We start from the raw sequence: 16342 nt of genomic DNA on the forward strand, positions 1-16342 counted from the left end.
CTCATCTAGATTTAAAAAGCCCTGTTTTCCCAGCTTTTCTCTGTGCCTGGTGGCCATCCAGAGCCCACCACTGTGGAGCTGCAGGCTCCGCACTATCAGATCCAATTTTGAAGTTTTCTGCTTCACGTGCCGCAATAGTTTTGCAGTTGGATGGCAACTAGTTCCTAGTGCTACAGATGGCCATTCGAACCGCAACAGCCCAGTATCTGTCCTAAAGGCAAAGCAGTCAGCTGGTTGCAGAGGCAAAGCAACCCATCATTTGGACATAGATTAAAAAGACAAACGCGTGGCTGAAGTAACTTGTTCTACACGTGTCGAGGCCTTACTGGCTCCCACATCCCAACCATGACAGCAGAGGATATTTTGACAACACTGGAACTAGGGACAAAGCAGGACCTGCTCCAGAGGTATAAGCAGGGCTGACTGCCTGACACTATGGAAATTTCACAGAGCCAATAAAATTCAGAAATTCCTGTTATTTAAACAGAAAACCTCTACATATCAGCATGAAAAAAAAAACCCAACACCAATGCTGATAAATAACAGCTGAACTTCTCTGCGTTGGCTCATTTTTTCCTAGGGAAACTAATCTTTAAACAATATATCTGAATTTCATTTCTCCTCAGAATTACATAACTTAAAAGACCACTCATGAAGATGGATCCTTCTGACTCTCATTTCAGATGTTCCAACGCAATATAAACCCATTTAATCCATGTAAGAGATCACAAGATCTGACTCCACTCACTTAAAACTGAAACTTCTGTGTAGCAGCTTTGAGCAGTAACACCAGATGGTTTCATGGGACCTCTTATTCAAGGGTCTTAGAACATGTAAATCTCCACGCAGCCATTTTCAGCAGTAACAGCTTGAGGCAGTCAGGGTCATTCTGAAAGTTACTGATGTCACGAGATTTCACTTGAAGAGCAAAAAGATTCTTCAAACTTTTGAAAGCCTGTGCTATAGATATTAATGTATTTGTCAAAAATCAGCAAACCCATCAGGAGTCCCAGTCCAACAATGAGAGAAAGCATTTTCCCTGGCACGTTGATCGTGTTTTTCTGTATGTGATGAAAGTAAAGTATATTTCAAAGAACTATTCATACTGTTCTACAGTTAAATGTTCATTCAGTTTGTACGCCTAGGGAAGTGCTTATGTGAGCTACTGTCTCACTATGGATCTCTATTTCATCCTCAGAAGCCAATGAAATTTCATAGGATCCACATGATGTTTGTAAGATCATTGTACTTTCAGGGAATCCATTACACTAAGAGAAGCATTGTGGCACTGCTGTTATTTTCATTCACTCCCACCCTCTCTGTTCCCCACTGAACATAATTCAGCTCTGCTGCATTGAACGGGAAGCCTTGTGCCTCTCCACGTGCAATGATGGGCACATGTCTGTAATTTGGGTCAGTCCTTTATTAAACTCTGTCATACTGCATCCAGGTAGCAGTAACTACACCAAATTCTTTATAGTATTTTCACTGCAACAGATGCATCATGCTCTAAGCACCAGTCAAGCTATTCACTCTTCACATGTTAACTTTTGTTATTCATTTTACCTTTGTTTGCCGGACTGCTTTCTGTATTGCTCAGGAAACAGCACTGAAAATAGAAAGTATCGTCAGTCTCATTTGATTTCTCCATTCTAAAGAAAAAGTTGCTCTTGCAGTTCATCACTGTTACGGGGTTTTGACAACTGAGAATACACACAATCCATTCCTGCTCTCACATGGAGAATGACCCAACATAATTATAAGTTCTTCTCCGTTTCAGGCTTTGCTTCTAAAATTACATTTGATGAACCTGCTTACGAAAGAAGAACAATTACAAGGTTTCTGTTACCAGAACTTTCCAATAACAGCTATAATTCCACACGGGGCTGTAATGTTAAAAATTTGTACATCCATATGTATATATATATATATGCATGACATACGCCAATGTACATACCGTGTATGCCATTATATCAAAAAAATTTTCCTTCACAGCAGTGACAGCTTTAGATTGCCATCTCTGCAGACTTCGGAAGCATTTTTCTCTCCTCTTCCTCTTTCTCCTCTTCATTCCTGGTGCAAATGCTTCTTCCCTTCAGAGGGTTGCTGGTTCTCTTTCCTTCCCAGCTGACGTGGCCATATCCCTGTTGTGCCTTTCAGGATATCCATGCAGCCAGGGCCAGCCACCACGTAGGGTCCATCCCCCAGAGATCTCAGCACGGCCGGCCTGGGGATGACAACCCCGTAGTCCACTTCTTCAAGAACATTGTAAGTTCTCCTCTCTTCTTGTTACGCACCCAAATGAAATATTTTCCTTAGGATCCCTCGGTAACCAAATTCTCCCCAGTCATTAGCCATGATGTGGAGCTTCGCGATTGTATTGTGCCTTTGGGCTCATCATGCCATTCGATACAAAAATAACCTGGAAACGCAAACGGTATCAAAATGCTACAAAGAAGTGGAGAAGCCCTCCATTAGCACAGCCAAATTTCAACAACAATCATTGCAATTATACAGCTTCACCATTTCCAGGTTTTGTCCTCGTGTCACCAGCACTGGCTGTACTTAGGCACATCTGTTTAAAAACAGACAAAAATCTAGTGTGCTCTAGGCAAAGCCTAAGACAGCAGAGGAGCTTCTCAGTGCAATTACCTGGATAATACTTAAAGGATATCCTAAGTTTACTCTCAAATATGAAATAGCTTATAATTTTGGATATCACTTGAAACCATAAGTAAAAGAACCCAACATTTTTTTCCCAATGATTTCATTTAAGCCATTTTGTTCAAGCTCTGAAATGGGTTGCTTTTATACCAATAAGGAGTTTTCACAGAACATATCCAGGAAAGATGCCATTTCCTGATATTAAAATCCTGAGCAGCATGTAAATACATAATTAAATGTAATACTTTATTTAAAACACTGTACAGTGACTATCCAGAAAGAAAGACTCCACATATTGCATTTGCCATACTTCTGATTTCACCTGTACAGGTACTCCCTACCAAATTTATTTTCAGAGCTGTTCTTTTGAAACCGAAGTCTCAGTATTTTGATGTTTAAACACTGAATAAAGAACCTCCAAAACATAAGGGGAGCCTTAACCAGGACAGAAGTATTTGAAGTATCACAGTCTTTCTTAATAACTACCTTCACAAATCAATTTTCCCAATGTTGATATACAAGAAAGCGAAAGTAACATGCTACCTGCTTGGAGCAGAACATGGCCATCATTGGATCTGAAGCGTAAGACCTACAATAGGTTTAAAAAAGAAATCTATCAACAATGAGATTTTATGGTGAGAAAATTACCCATACTATGATTCATTTTTGAACTATCCTTTAACAATGGGCATTCTGAAATATTCACCTAGCAAGAAAGAGAAGGATGAAATGAAACAATAATTGATGCATTTGGTGTACTAACTCATACATAACATGCAAAAAGCTTGGAAATTCCCTACAATTACTCTTGCCTTGGTTTCACAAGTTTTTTGTGTTGGTTTTTAGGTCTCACCCCGTACACCTCCCCCAATGCAAGCAAAGGTAAGCGCTTTCAGAGGCTCACACAACGTCCAAGGTGTTTTGTGGGCTAATTTATACCTCTTCAATTGCTAGCTTGATCCATTTTCTTTAATGGCATGAAGTTAAAATCTGGATTTATCATTGGGAATATTTAAAGAAAGGGACTAAGACAGAAAAGCCATGATTCTTTTCCTCATGCACTTGTTGCATGACATGGAACAAATTAAAGCCACCCATAGGGATCTTTACATTCAATTTATGTTGTGATTGCTTTATATAAGACACTAATATGGGTAATGCTTTCAAACAAGCCTCTCCCATCAGGAACTGCCTTTGATTTAGTAAGCTCCGTTGGCTTCTAAAGTACATGATACCGATAAAACCGTGGCTGGAGAAATCAGTTCACCCAGGATTTTGCCTTTTTTGTTCCATGGAATGGCAGTACATAGATTGCTGTTTCCAACTCCTGCCTCATTATCTGGCCAGGATTTCATTATTCCTGTTGCACTTTCATCTTCTGTGTACGGTCGTTCCATAGTGATCATCATGTCATTGTTTCTGTCTCTTGCATGTCCAGGGAAGAGGATTATCCCTCACCAGATTTAGCTGGGTAGGTGATGAATGTGCTTTCAGTAACAGCATTTTATTTACCAGGCCAAAGCATATCTCGCTCCGTTGCCTCAAGCTGCTGCAGCAATATGATAATTTTGTTTTGTCTCAATTTTGCTATTTTGCTTTTCCTCTTGCACTTTTCTCCCTCTTCCTACAGCAGTTTCAGACGGTAATTTTGTTGCTTGCTCTTATCCAACAACTTGACAGCCTTGCAGCGATAATTTCTTTTGCTTCAGCTCAAAGGGAGCAAAATCCACTGCATGGCAAAGCTCTCTTCCCTAAAAGGCTTCTGGAAGACTCATTGCTGCATTTTTCTTTTCCCGGGAAGGACAAAAATGGGAGGGAGGGCTGGGATGAGATGGGTGCTTATTCCACAGTTCCAATTCCTCTCATACAGCAAAGTCTGCAAAACTAACACTGTCACTAGTTCAAGTATTTTGTCCCACGTCTCCTTGCAACCCCTTTCAGTAAGAAGTGATCTGTCTGAACAATTACTAGACACAGTTAGCTCACAACTGATTAAATTCTACTTCTCTACCACAGGTTTGATTTTACGAGAGACGGACATGTAAATCACTTGCATTTTAAGACAAAATATTAAAGACTTCAAGACATTAAACTTTTCTTTCACTAGCTGAAGAACACAAATTAGTTGATGTCTTTGACATCTTTGAACTCATGAAAGGGAAACATTTTAAGTTTTGTCATGCAGGTTAATCTCCGAGTATCCATTTTTTTCATTCATTCCTCTTTTACAGATTGCTGCTTCCCTCACCTTTGAGTATATTCAGATATTTTCCCAACATTTTCCTTAATCCTTGCTTATTAAGTAAAAGATCATCATATTCCAACACCTCTAAATTTGAGTATTACATTTCAGTGATCGGAAACAAAGATTACAACATGCATTTGATGATTAGAACGCAATAATTCGCAATATAAATGAAAATCTTTCTTTGCAGGGTGGTGAAGGACACAAACCAGGATATGGAGGAAGCGGAAAATTCTATGAGCATAAATCTGCTCACAAGGGACATAAGGGATCCTATCATGAGGGACAGGGCACTCTTTCCAAAATCTTTAAACTGGTAAAGTACAATTTACCTTACTCTAAATACAAAAAGATTTGAGTTCAGGAAAAAGAGAAGCCAAAGCTCTCCAGAACCTTCCATGTTTGAAACAACCCCATTTCCTTAGACCTTCTGAAGGAACTAGATTTGCATGGAGAAACCAGAAGGTTATTTCATGGCCTAGTAACTACTTACATGGCAGGAAACAAAAGTAAAAACACACAGTGAGATGGCATCAGGAAAGCAGGTAAGTCCACAAAGTCCCACAAAGACCTGCACCAGGATCTGTGGTGTTCCTCAACTCACAAATGACCTGGAACACAGAAGATGAATGAGGTGACACAGCTTTGCTGCTGCTAAATTAATTAGAATAGTGAAAATGGAAGCAAACTGATCAGCTGCAGAATGGCAGGACAGAGCAGGGCTGGACATACATTTGGCTGAGATGCGAACAACCACCTGACAAGTCCCTGCTTGTTCCCACCCCAGGTGGGAGATGTTCTGCAATATGTCAGTACAGTGAGTACACCACACAGTCAAGGAAATTAGAAAACTGCATTATGAAAAATAAACATGTGGGAAGATTATCTTTAATCTGGATCAGCTCATCATTCTGAGTCACCACACAGCCCCACCAACACAGCTAATAAATGAAAACAGAACAGGAAAAAAAGTCAGCTGTGAGGATTTTTCATATTCTGTGTTAGGACAAAGACACATGAAAAGGAAATCAAATCCATCTGTAGCTACCTTAACCAAAGTAATTGGTTTTTAACTCAAAGGCAGAGAAGCATTCACTTGTAACATACCACCAAGTACACTTTTGCACATCAAGAATGCCATCAGCAGTAACATCAACTTCAAGACAGAAGGTCTGGGATCCCATTAGCAGAGCTGATTATCTCATTACTGCTCTACAACAGGAGACATAAGATTTGCCTAGAAAGTTGCTAAAGCTACAGGAAAAGATACACAGCCAGCTTCACCTGAAGTTGCAAAAATGGAAAGGCAAAATTTCAGCTTGGACCATCTTCACTATAAAACTGCTGTAGGGTTTTTCTTAATTGCAGATTTACGAATTACCACCTTCCCTCCTCCCCGCCCCACCCCCGTTTGATGTTTTCTTATTATTTGTAAAAGCAGGCCATGTTTCAGCCCATTAAATTTTTCTAGTTTTTTTCCTATATTTGCAATCTAAGCTTTCCATACAAGACTCATGTTGCTATAATCACATTAACAATATACCCTAATAAGTATTACATAACAAAATTACTACATTTCAAGTCTTTCAGATGTGAGACTATTAGAATCTTGTATGCAAGATTTGGAGTTTTTGGTTTTCATGTTTGTTTGTTTTTTCTGTTAAGTATACACACAGTATTGCTTTCATTAGGAAGTCCTGAATAAGAACATATGCCTAAAAATAGTTCATGAGAGACTGTCCAGCCCTACGTGAGAGATTTAATCAGAGTAAATTAATCCTATGTGAAAATATACAAGAAGTAACCATCTCCTTGAAGTGATCATTCCAGTAATACTTAGTGAGGTACTAGAAGCCGCTGCAAGCCACTATCATTAGACAATATTTAAAACTTTGTTGTACTACAGATTAATGTTTTTTAACTTATAGCCCCAAATATACAGTACCTTTTAATTAAGTGTGTTCTTCCCTCCGCAGGGAGGCTCTGGGTCCCGACCTGGATCGCGGTCTGGTTCACCAATTGCAAGGCGCTGAAGCTCCAACATGCCATCCAAGGATCATGTACTCTGCTTCATAACGTAACTCCCTTAAAATTAATAACAACTGCAACTATTACCTAGATAGATGCGATCCATTACTTAATGCCAATTAGGTTCCGCACGCAGTAGATTATACCAACTTCTATCGGCAATCCCTGACCAACAGTTGAATGAGAGGAACACAAGAAGTAGCTTTACTAGATGTTTTCCCTATTTTGTGTGAAGTAACAAGATCTCTGACTTTACTCATTCTTCTTCAGGATGTCCTATAACTGTATGCTGGACTTCATTATTTACCCCAAGTGCCTAATTTGAGCTCAAGTCTTCCTGTTTCGTTTTAGTGAACGTGAGAATTACAAATAAAGAGCTAATGTCTTGGATACTGAGCACTGCTGTTAATGAATTTCTGAAACACTGCTGTTAAAAACAAAAAAATCCATCATGTGCAGAAGTTGTAAGGACTGTTTATCCAAAATTTTCTTTTTTTAATTTGTTTTTTTTTTTGTTTTGTTTTAATCTTCCTTCTCTCACTCACAGAATAATCTATTTTCATAACAGGATTAGGCAGTCATGGAAAGGCTTACCAAACATTGGGAGTTCAAGGTATGTGAAGTGTGGGAGGGGGCAGATGTTGTAGAATCAATACGATGCAGAGCAATAGCAATAAGGAAATTATTTCTATACCATGAATTGCTCATTGCATCCAAACCATTAGAATAAAGAGTAGATGAGGGAGAGAAAGAGGATTTAAAATTTGAGTTAGACTAATGTTAAGAAACAAGGGATATTCCCAGAGAAGAAACATCTAAGATTGCACGAGTGACCACTGGACATCACTGGTGCTTCACACCAACTCTGCTGCAACAGCATTAACTTTGCAGTACAGTAAATAAGTAAATATACATGAACAAATAAGTCTAATTTCTGAAAGAGAGCCCTTCAGTACTGGTATTTCAGATAGTCCTGCACATCTTGCATCAGAATTTCAGATCTTTCTCTTGGTATTGTAGCAGTGTTATATTGGATCGGCTCATCTTTTACCCAAGTAACATCTGGATGCCTATTAAGGGCAGTGCACCAAAGCAAACTCATAGTAAACTACTGTGAACATTTAACTGTTGTACTGTAGTTGCCTTATAGAAATAAATTATAGCTGAGTTAGATTTAGATATTAATTATTCACAAATTACTAAAATGAACGTGTGGCGATGGTATTTCCAGACACACTTAGGGAAATAAAAGGCTCTTCTGAATTGCACTGTTGTATTACTTAAACTTACCATTTCTTCAAGCTGTCATCTAAGTGTCTGATTAATTTTTTTTTTGTTTCAGTTTTAGCCTATGCATTGTAGACTATAGTTATTGCTACCCAGGTTGAAACTGCATTCCTAATAAGCGCCCAGTAAAAGTTACCTATAAATATATGTATGTTAATTGCATTTCACATCTAAGTCTATTGTAGGTTTAAATCAGTGTCCATTAATATGAAGCAATGAAAGATGAGAGGATAGAAAATACATAGAGACTAAAGAAAAAAAAAAACAACACCAAAATTATTAAGCATACACACACGTATTACATCTTCTATTACCTACATTGGTTGCTATGTGTATTTTTCTATTGTAGCTTCATTCAGATGTATACTCTGCAACATAATAGTTGATTTAATTTGAATATGTATTGTTCTTATAGGAACACAGCTTTTAAAAATATTCATTATTGAAATAAAGTAATCAACTTGAAATGAAACTTGGACCAGTTTTGTCTTTTACAACAGAGAAGATCATATATATAAAGTTCTCTGGGGATTTCTCATGGTTTATGAACAATGTTCAGACACTGGAGAGTGACACTTTGGGACCCAGGACAGGCTTCTGGTGACATTGCTGGTGACTCAGTATGGCCCACATGGCTGATAACATGACACAGGATTTATGGGATGCCAGTGTCTTTGTGGAGTGGCAGCTAAAGGCTGAGGGATATTGCAAGCCACAGAAAGTCTACGTACATGCAATTAAATCTCACCAACAAGTATAGCACTAAGTATCTTCTTTGAACAGAGCATGTGAAAATCAAGTTGTTTTTTAAAGCAGCCTTCACAAATAGGAAAGAATATTAAAGGTAAAAAAAATATACAGATATATATATACATCTTTTAAAATACTCCACTGCAGAACTGCAGAACTAATCCAAAGCTTCTTCCTTATCTTCAACATTCTGTTTTCTCCTCAGTCACCTGGAAATGGCTTTTTTTGATTTACTTCCTATAGAATGTGTGGTACTTTAAACCATTATTTTACCAACATGAGTCTCTTAAAAGAGATTAAAACTTTGAAATTATTCTTTTAATTACTTGGTAATAGTTTTGCTGAAAAACATGTTTAAGAGGCTACTTGATTTGCAAGTAAAGGATTTTTCCTGAAATAAGAACACACAACCAGTACGAGGAGTGTGTCATTTCTTGTACTGAAGGAATGGCCACACACCAAAAGAAACACTCGAGCAGACACGAGCCAAAAGGCCTGAGGCTGGAGTGAGCCTTCTACTGCATCAAACCAGACAGAACAGAGCCATTCCTAAGCACTATTCACTTACCCACTACACAAGGCTCTTCAAACAGGCCCTGGAACACAAATTCTTTCTGCTTCCTAAAACAATGCATCTATTTCAACATTGCTTTTGAAAATATCAACATATTGGTTACAGTGTCTGTATTTGCACTGAACATCAACAAACACTCTGCTTCGAAAATCTCCCACTCATTCTTAGCAAGGAACCTGGGCTACAAAAACTTCTATCTCAGGAGACTCATGAGTGAATGCTTGAAGTCCATGGGGGAGGAAGATGCAGGGAAGCAAATCAAACACCGTGTTACAAAAAGGACAGGACTCCAAACTGAATTCAAGAAAATGTCAGGTGACTGCATAACTCACGCTGCTTATGTAACACTTTAAAGACTTACAACACAGGCTCATCGCCTCTGTCTAATCAAGACGTAACACTTTGAGAAGTGGTCATTTAAAAACATCTTTTTGTTGGGAGATGCGCTTTCAGCACATTTTCATGGAGCGTCAACCACTACCAGTTGTCACTTGCTGGCAAAGCAATCAATCACAGCTAGAGCAGACTAAACCCTTTCAAGCATTCGGCAATCACGTTCCCGTTATGAATGATGGATTTACATCTGGATGTGAGCAGCTGTAAATCATCTTCTGTCAAACTGGATTGGGCAACCTCTGGAAAGTGTTGTCCCCTATGCTGCCAATCAACTCGCACAAACTTTGCTGTGCATTTATACAGTGTGCTCTGACAGAACAGGGAAAAGCTTTTACACGTGGTACATGCAACACAGAACATTTTTCTATATTCTTACAGATTAACAGAGCACTACATCACGGGGGCACTATGCCTTCAGACAACTGTAAAATAGAAAGGCTGTCTTAAACAGCTGAAACACTAACAGCCTGTCTGAAAGGAAAGGCACTTCACAAATATTCTTGAAATGTAATACTGAGAGACGCACTTCTGGTATATGGAGTTTTTGGAACTTCCTAGAATCCAGAATCAAATGCTTAAAAAATACACAAAACAGAATTTGGAAAAAAGTAATATTATTTAACATGTTTTTGAATTAAATATTCCACATAACAAAAGTGTTATTTTCATGTCACCAACTATATTACTTATATACATATGCCAAAGAGTTAACAAAAGAATTAAGAGATGCCCTATCAAAACCAACAATGATTTCTTGCTTCAGCAATCTGAAATGACTAGTTTGTATCATAGACAAAGTATAGACAATATTTACAGAAAAGGGCTTTTTGGGTCTGAGAGCTTTCAGAATTAGCTTTCAGAAGGGAAATTAAAATCCAGCTCTGTATTATAGTACAACAAACCCATCACTGATCTAGAAGTACTTGAGGCAAACCAAAAAGACGAGCTTCCTGCAACTGAGATTAGTATTTACAAAATATACTGATCAGCCACACAGAGGCTCATATAACTTTAAATATATATATATATACATACAAGCACACATATATATATCTATATATATATGTAACATATAAATAAAATTCAAAAGAACAAGGTAAAAATAAGAAAAGAGCTTCTGTCTTTGGAATGTCTAAAAGATGACCATGGTTTTACTCCAGTGTTTCTTTGCTATGAATATACTTAACAAGTGGCACCTTTGAAAGCATTACTTAAGTCAACTAGGTAGTTTTGCTGAAACAATGACTCAAACAACAACAAATGAAAGTAACGTATTTCCAAAATTCACAAAGAAAATAATGAGGAATTTACAGATTTGAAATGATAACTGTTTACAGCACTGGGGAATATGGTATAAAATAGGTGACCTAGTGTGCATCTACGTTTCTCGCTGCTAACACAAAATTGCAAGTTTACTTCCCCGATTTATTATATGGCTGTGTTTTTCACAGATACTGAGATATGTACCTGCTGATCCAATACAGCAAACATAAAAGAAGCAGCTCTCATTGGAACCTCTTCTAGTTTGGATTCTCTTTAAATAATTATTGCTGAGTTTAAAACCTCAGACTTTTAAAGTAAAAATTAACAACTAACTGCCTCTGTGGTTGGAATGGAAATGAACATGCTCCCTCTCAAGAGTTTAACTCCAGAAAAGCCGTAAGTTCACGGCATTTTATTTTTTTCAACAAATTCTCAAAATGTACTAAAAAAGCTTGAAACAGAAACATAGCTTTTTCCTGTGCCTTGCAAAAACCAAACCGATTTCATACTGCATGCATCTACTCCGCAACATTTTGTTTCCAACCTCAGTTATTTCTTCAAACACGTAAAAAAGAAAGCTGACCGACAGATTTTCATGGGTTTCCCAGGGAGTTATTCTTCACCTCCTTTAAAAATGGGTAGCATTCTATTCTGACATAAAGTTCCAGTTTATTTTTCAAATAGATATACTGGCTGTGAATTAGAAGATGAAACTGTATACAGTATTACCTGAGTTCATTGATTCACAGACAACTTAGCACAGATTAAAGGATGCTTTCCCAATATTCTTCTACAAGCTTAAAAAAAGAATGATTCTTTTAGGTAATTTTTGTAAATAATTAAAAAAACTATAATATATTATTCTATTGTTAATATTTTCAATGCTTGCAGTTTAACTGTAAAATCCATCTTTTACTTTTCTGAAAACTTGTTTAGAGAAATTCGAGTCCCAGGAACATTTTTAGCTTTCAAATTTTAAGGTGTCATCGAAAAACATTGCCTATACTTTGCCATTCATTTGAAGATTCTTGTACCACTTCTTCTAAATTCAGAGCACGACTAATATCTTCCCCTTCTTGTTCTTGATGACTAGCAGGCTCTTGTACAGGACCTACCAAAGTACCAAAAAAAAGACAAGTGAGTATGATTTGACGTGTAGTGTAAGAAAAACGCAAATGTAGCACTTGGGAATAAAGGAATCATAGTGGGAAGCGTGTTACACAACTACTTCAGATTTTGTAAATTCATTAGATGCTCTTTGAAAAATTGAAAAACCAAAAAACTAATACATTTTTTTCCTGTAATAGTTTTTGAACTTCGTATTTCTGTACTACAGAGCTCCACACGAAAAACAAGGAGCCATGACCAGTAACCAGTCTCTGTTTCAACCTGCTCTTTGGGTTGCGTGTGCAACTACCAGCTCATCAACTCTGATCTTTGGCTATTAGCGCCTAATTCCTCAGTACAGTAACTTAAAGGGAAGCGTTTTGTGCTTTCCCAGCAAAGCATATATGGCTTTCTGCACTCACCGTTACTACCATTATGCTACTTACCAGTGTAACCATGAGCCCGTTTCATATGCAGTTTCATATTGCTTTTCTGTGTAAATCCCATTGCACAGTAATCACATTTATAAGGCCTCTCTCCTGTGTGCTTTTTCATGTGGACTTGAAGAGCACTCTTCTGGTTAAAAGCCTTTTCACATAGAGTACACTGAAATGGCCGTTCCCCTTATAAAAAAGAAAAAAAGTATTCAATAATTTCTTATTTCGACATAAAAATACAGTTCAGAATTCAGTAAAAATAATCAAGATGACCGAGAAATTTAGTAGACATGATCTTTTGCCTTGAGATATTCTCAAAACAGTGCTATGGCTCTGTATCATCACCAAAACATCCCAAACTAAATGTCAGAATATGTACATAAGGCCTAAACCACTGATACTGTTATCTTTCCTATCTAATTTATTATGTAAAAAACCAACCAAACAAAAACAACAACAACAAAAACGTTTATCAGTTTGACTTTTCTGTACTCAAGGAAAGCATCATCTTTCCACATCATTTACAAATAATGTAGGTAAAGCAATACTCTAGAATTAACAAAGCTGGTGCCTGTAAGAAACTAAAAAATCCATCCAAAAAAAGTTCTGGTAATTCTACATGGGAACTGCGGCCTCCTCTGTCAATAGCTACTAGTGATTCCCATATCCAACCAAAGCAGGCTTAGAGTTCCAAATCCACCAGAATACTAATTTCTAAATATAAACAAAAGAACGTATTCATTATAAAAACATTTTAAAATACCTACTTTGCAAAACCAGACCTTTGCTTCCACACTCAACACCATGATCTCTGACATCAACACAGAACACATTGCTGGATGTCATTAAGGCCTTCTAAAAGCACTTTCTGAACTTAAAAACACACTTTGCTTTTAGTTAGCAGAATAAAGAACAAGTAGAAGTAGTTTTCCACAATTTTTCTTAAAGGACCAATTCCTCTCTATCAGCTGTATATTAGTGTCCCCACATGCATTGTAGCTTTCATGCTAAATCCAGCTTCTCAGACAATCAAAAAAGGTCCTTTAAAGCACAGAAGAGTTCTATTTTTGTTAACAATGATTTCACTATTTTGAAGGGAAATCTTTGTTTCCTCAGATAGTTTTGACTCCAAGTTTTCTATTGTGTTAAGATGAACAGCCTTTCAGTGTTGTGTAATGGATTACCACATGGCTTTTTGGTACAACTAGAAGCATCCTCCCTCATGATTTCAGCAACATTTCTCCAAACTGCCATTCACTGATAAATTTGAATGTACAAGATATTTAGAGTTATTCAGACAAATAATGTGTTTTCATTCTGGCCCCTGATGGGGTAGATGTTGCCCATGAGAAATAATGAAAAATGTTTAATCAAAATAGAAATCATGAACACTTTCTCACAGACAAAGATCATACCTTGAGGAAAACAAAATCAGTTTAGACTTACTTTAGCCTTTCCTACCACAGTTCATGTAAGTGCACCCATCTAAAAGAGTTCTGTGCAGCTCATTTTGACTCTTTTGGTCTTAAGGGATTTTAGAAAGAACGTTCTCTTCTGAAAGAATAACTATCATGTGGATTGACTTGCTGTTTCAACGTCAGACAACAGTTAAGATAAATTTTTATTTAGCCAGTGTTGTTACAGTTTGTGGGCATTCCTAGCACATGAGCACCCAAGTACAAGAAACCCTCAAATATCTGAGGATCTAAGGAGTAAATTACAAGTTATTTCAAAATAGGAAGAATTTTTCCTAGGACAGTGCAGATTTATGAGAAACAGATGCATGAAGGGACTCTGCTCTCTTCCCAGCCTTCCTGAAGTGCTCTGTGTCTATGAAATGGGCAGCATGAATCAAAGCAGGGAAACGGGAAACTGGCCTTCTTTCCTGCTTTCACATTATTTTGTGACACTCTTAAACAGAACATTTTAAAAGTCTGGATTATTTAAGTCGGTTATGCAGAAACCAAATTATTGGGGAATTCTGAGGTATTTTAATCTCCTTGGATTGCAACTCCTGCCTCTTTCCTGAATATGACCAGGATGTTCCTTTGTACCATAGTAACCACAAAGCAGCTCTGTTCTCCTTCAGTTTTACTCTCAGAAAGAATCACAGAATGTCCTGAGTTGAAAGGGACCCACAAGAATTATCGAGTCCAACTCTTGTCCCCGCATGTGACAACCATGTGTCTGAGGGTGTTGTCCAGTCTCTTCTTGAACACTGCCAGGCTTGGGGCCGTGACACCTCCCTGGGGAGCCTGTTCCAGTGCTCCACCACCCTCTGGGGGAAGAACCTTTTCCTCATGTCCAACCTCAACCTCCCCTGGCACATCTTCCTGACATTCCCTCATTGGTCACTAAGAAGAGATCAGTGCCTTCCCCTCTTCCTCCCCTTGTGAGGAAGCTGTAGCTGCCATGACTTTAGCCACTCCTCATACAGCTTCCCCTCCAAACCCTTCACCAACTCTGTAGCCCTAAGAGCAGTCACCATTTCTCTTGGGGCAGGGGGTAGAGAGAAGCATAAGCAGGCAACCCACTGGATGAGAATACATGGGTTAGGCAGGGATCCTAACACACACAACCAGCTCCCGTAGATCAGATCAGAGTTTCCTCCCATACTCAGATAAGAAACCATCTTCAACCAGCTGGTACCAACACCCTTACAAAACATGCTTTTACAGACCTCTAGTATGGGTAATTGCAACCAGCAGCAACTGATCAGCAATGATGAATGCTGCTAGCTGACAAATAGCTGCAAATACCTATCACCCTTATCAAGAATTATTGCTTATCTACCACAAGTTAAGTTTTGCTGAAAGTGGCTGACTCAGCCCACTAATATTAAAGTCTATTGTACCACACCTGCACTGAAAACCTCCTCTCCTGTCACAGTACTCTCTAGTTGCCATAACCAACACATAGCACCTACACTGCAGTATTTCACACCTTGATACAGAAGGATCTTGTCCCTTCCCAGCTCACTGATCACCCACATTCTTCATGTGCTTTTTATGCCCAGTACGTCCCCTAACTACCCACATTTTCCCATTTTAGTATCTCTAATCCTGCTCTTAGGATTCCCAAATCTCAGAATTTCCTTAGCAAAAGGACTCATACCATAAATACACCAAGTTCATTAATCCTCTCTATCCATTCTCCTATCCTTTCCCACTGGAGAGTTCTCAGCAACTGAATGGAATGTGAAAACAGTCAGGGCCAGCACCTGGGACCTCTCCGGCTTTCAGCTGCCCAGTAAACCCTGACACCCTAAAGTTCACACACTCATGTAAATGAGGTGCAACAACTCTTGTAACTACTACTCCTACTTTACCTTTGACAGTACACGAACGAGGCAACGAAAATGAGCTGAATTCATTTTACTAGAACAAATTAAAAAACGTCACAGTAGGCTGCACACTGGCAAAACAACTATTTGACTATATTAATTTCTTTGTAAGCCTCAACATATACTGTAAAAGCCAGCAAGAAGGCACAGATAGAAAAAGCATGAGCTTGTCTTGACTAGCTGTGTCTCAGTAACTGCTTATGTGCAGTGGTAACTATGAACTAATTTAAACCTAATGGAAGCCAGCC

The 16342-nt window shown here is 38.2% G+C and overlaps 2 protein-coding genes across 15 annotated transcripts in view; one reads left to right on the forward strand and one right to left on the reverse strand.

The window, feature by feature from the left end:
• Positions 1–8696, forward strand: part of MBP (myelin basic protein) — a 114204-nt gene extending 105508 nt beyond the window's left edge. For 5 of the 6 annotated variants that reach the window (XM_065053002.1, XM_065053000.1, XM_065053005.1 and 2 more), the window contains 5 exons: positions 2161–2268; positions 3511–3546; positions 4103–4135; positions 5100–5225; positions 6886–8696. In XM_065053002.1, coding sequence (XP_064909074.1) covers positions 2161–2268; positions 3511–3546; positions 4103–4135; positions 5100–5225; positions 6886–6942 — 360 coding nt within the window. In that variant the 3' untranslated portion in view covers positions 6943–8696. The remainder of the gene's footprint in view (positions 1–2160; positions 2269–3510; positions 3547–4102; positions 4136–5099; positions 5226–6885) is intronic. The other variant, XM_065053003.1, reaches the window with a different exon arrangement.
• ZNF236 (zinc finger protein 236) overlaps positions 7441–16342 on the reverse strand; it is an 80949-nt gene continuing 72047 nt past the window's right edge. For all 9 annotated transcript variants that reach the window (XM_065052994.1, XM_065052998.1, XM_065052993.1 and 6 more), the window contains 2 exons: positions 12761–12937; positions 7441–12318 (listed from right to left, as the gene is read on the reverse strand). In XM_065052994.1, the coding sequence (XP_064909066.1) occupies positions 12191–12318; positions 12761–12937 (305 nt within the window). In that variant the 3' untranslated portion in view covers positions 7441–12190. The remainder of the gene's footprint in view (positions 12319–12760; positions 12938–16342) is intronic.

The sequence above is a fragment of the Columba livia genome, chromosome 2 (assembly GCF_036013475.1).
Source record: "Columba livia isolate bColLiv1 breed racing homer chromosome 2, bColLiv1.pat.W.v2, whole genome shotgun sequence".
Classification (NCBI taxonomy): domain Eukaryota; kingdom Metazoa; phylum Chordata; class Aves; order Columbiformes; family Columbidae; genus Columba; species Columba livia.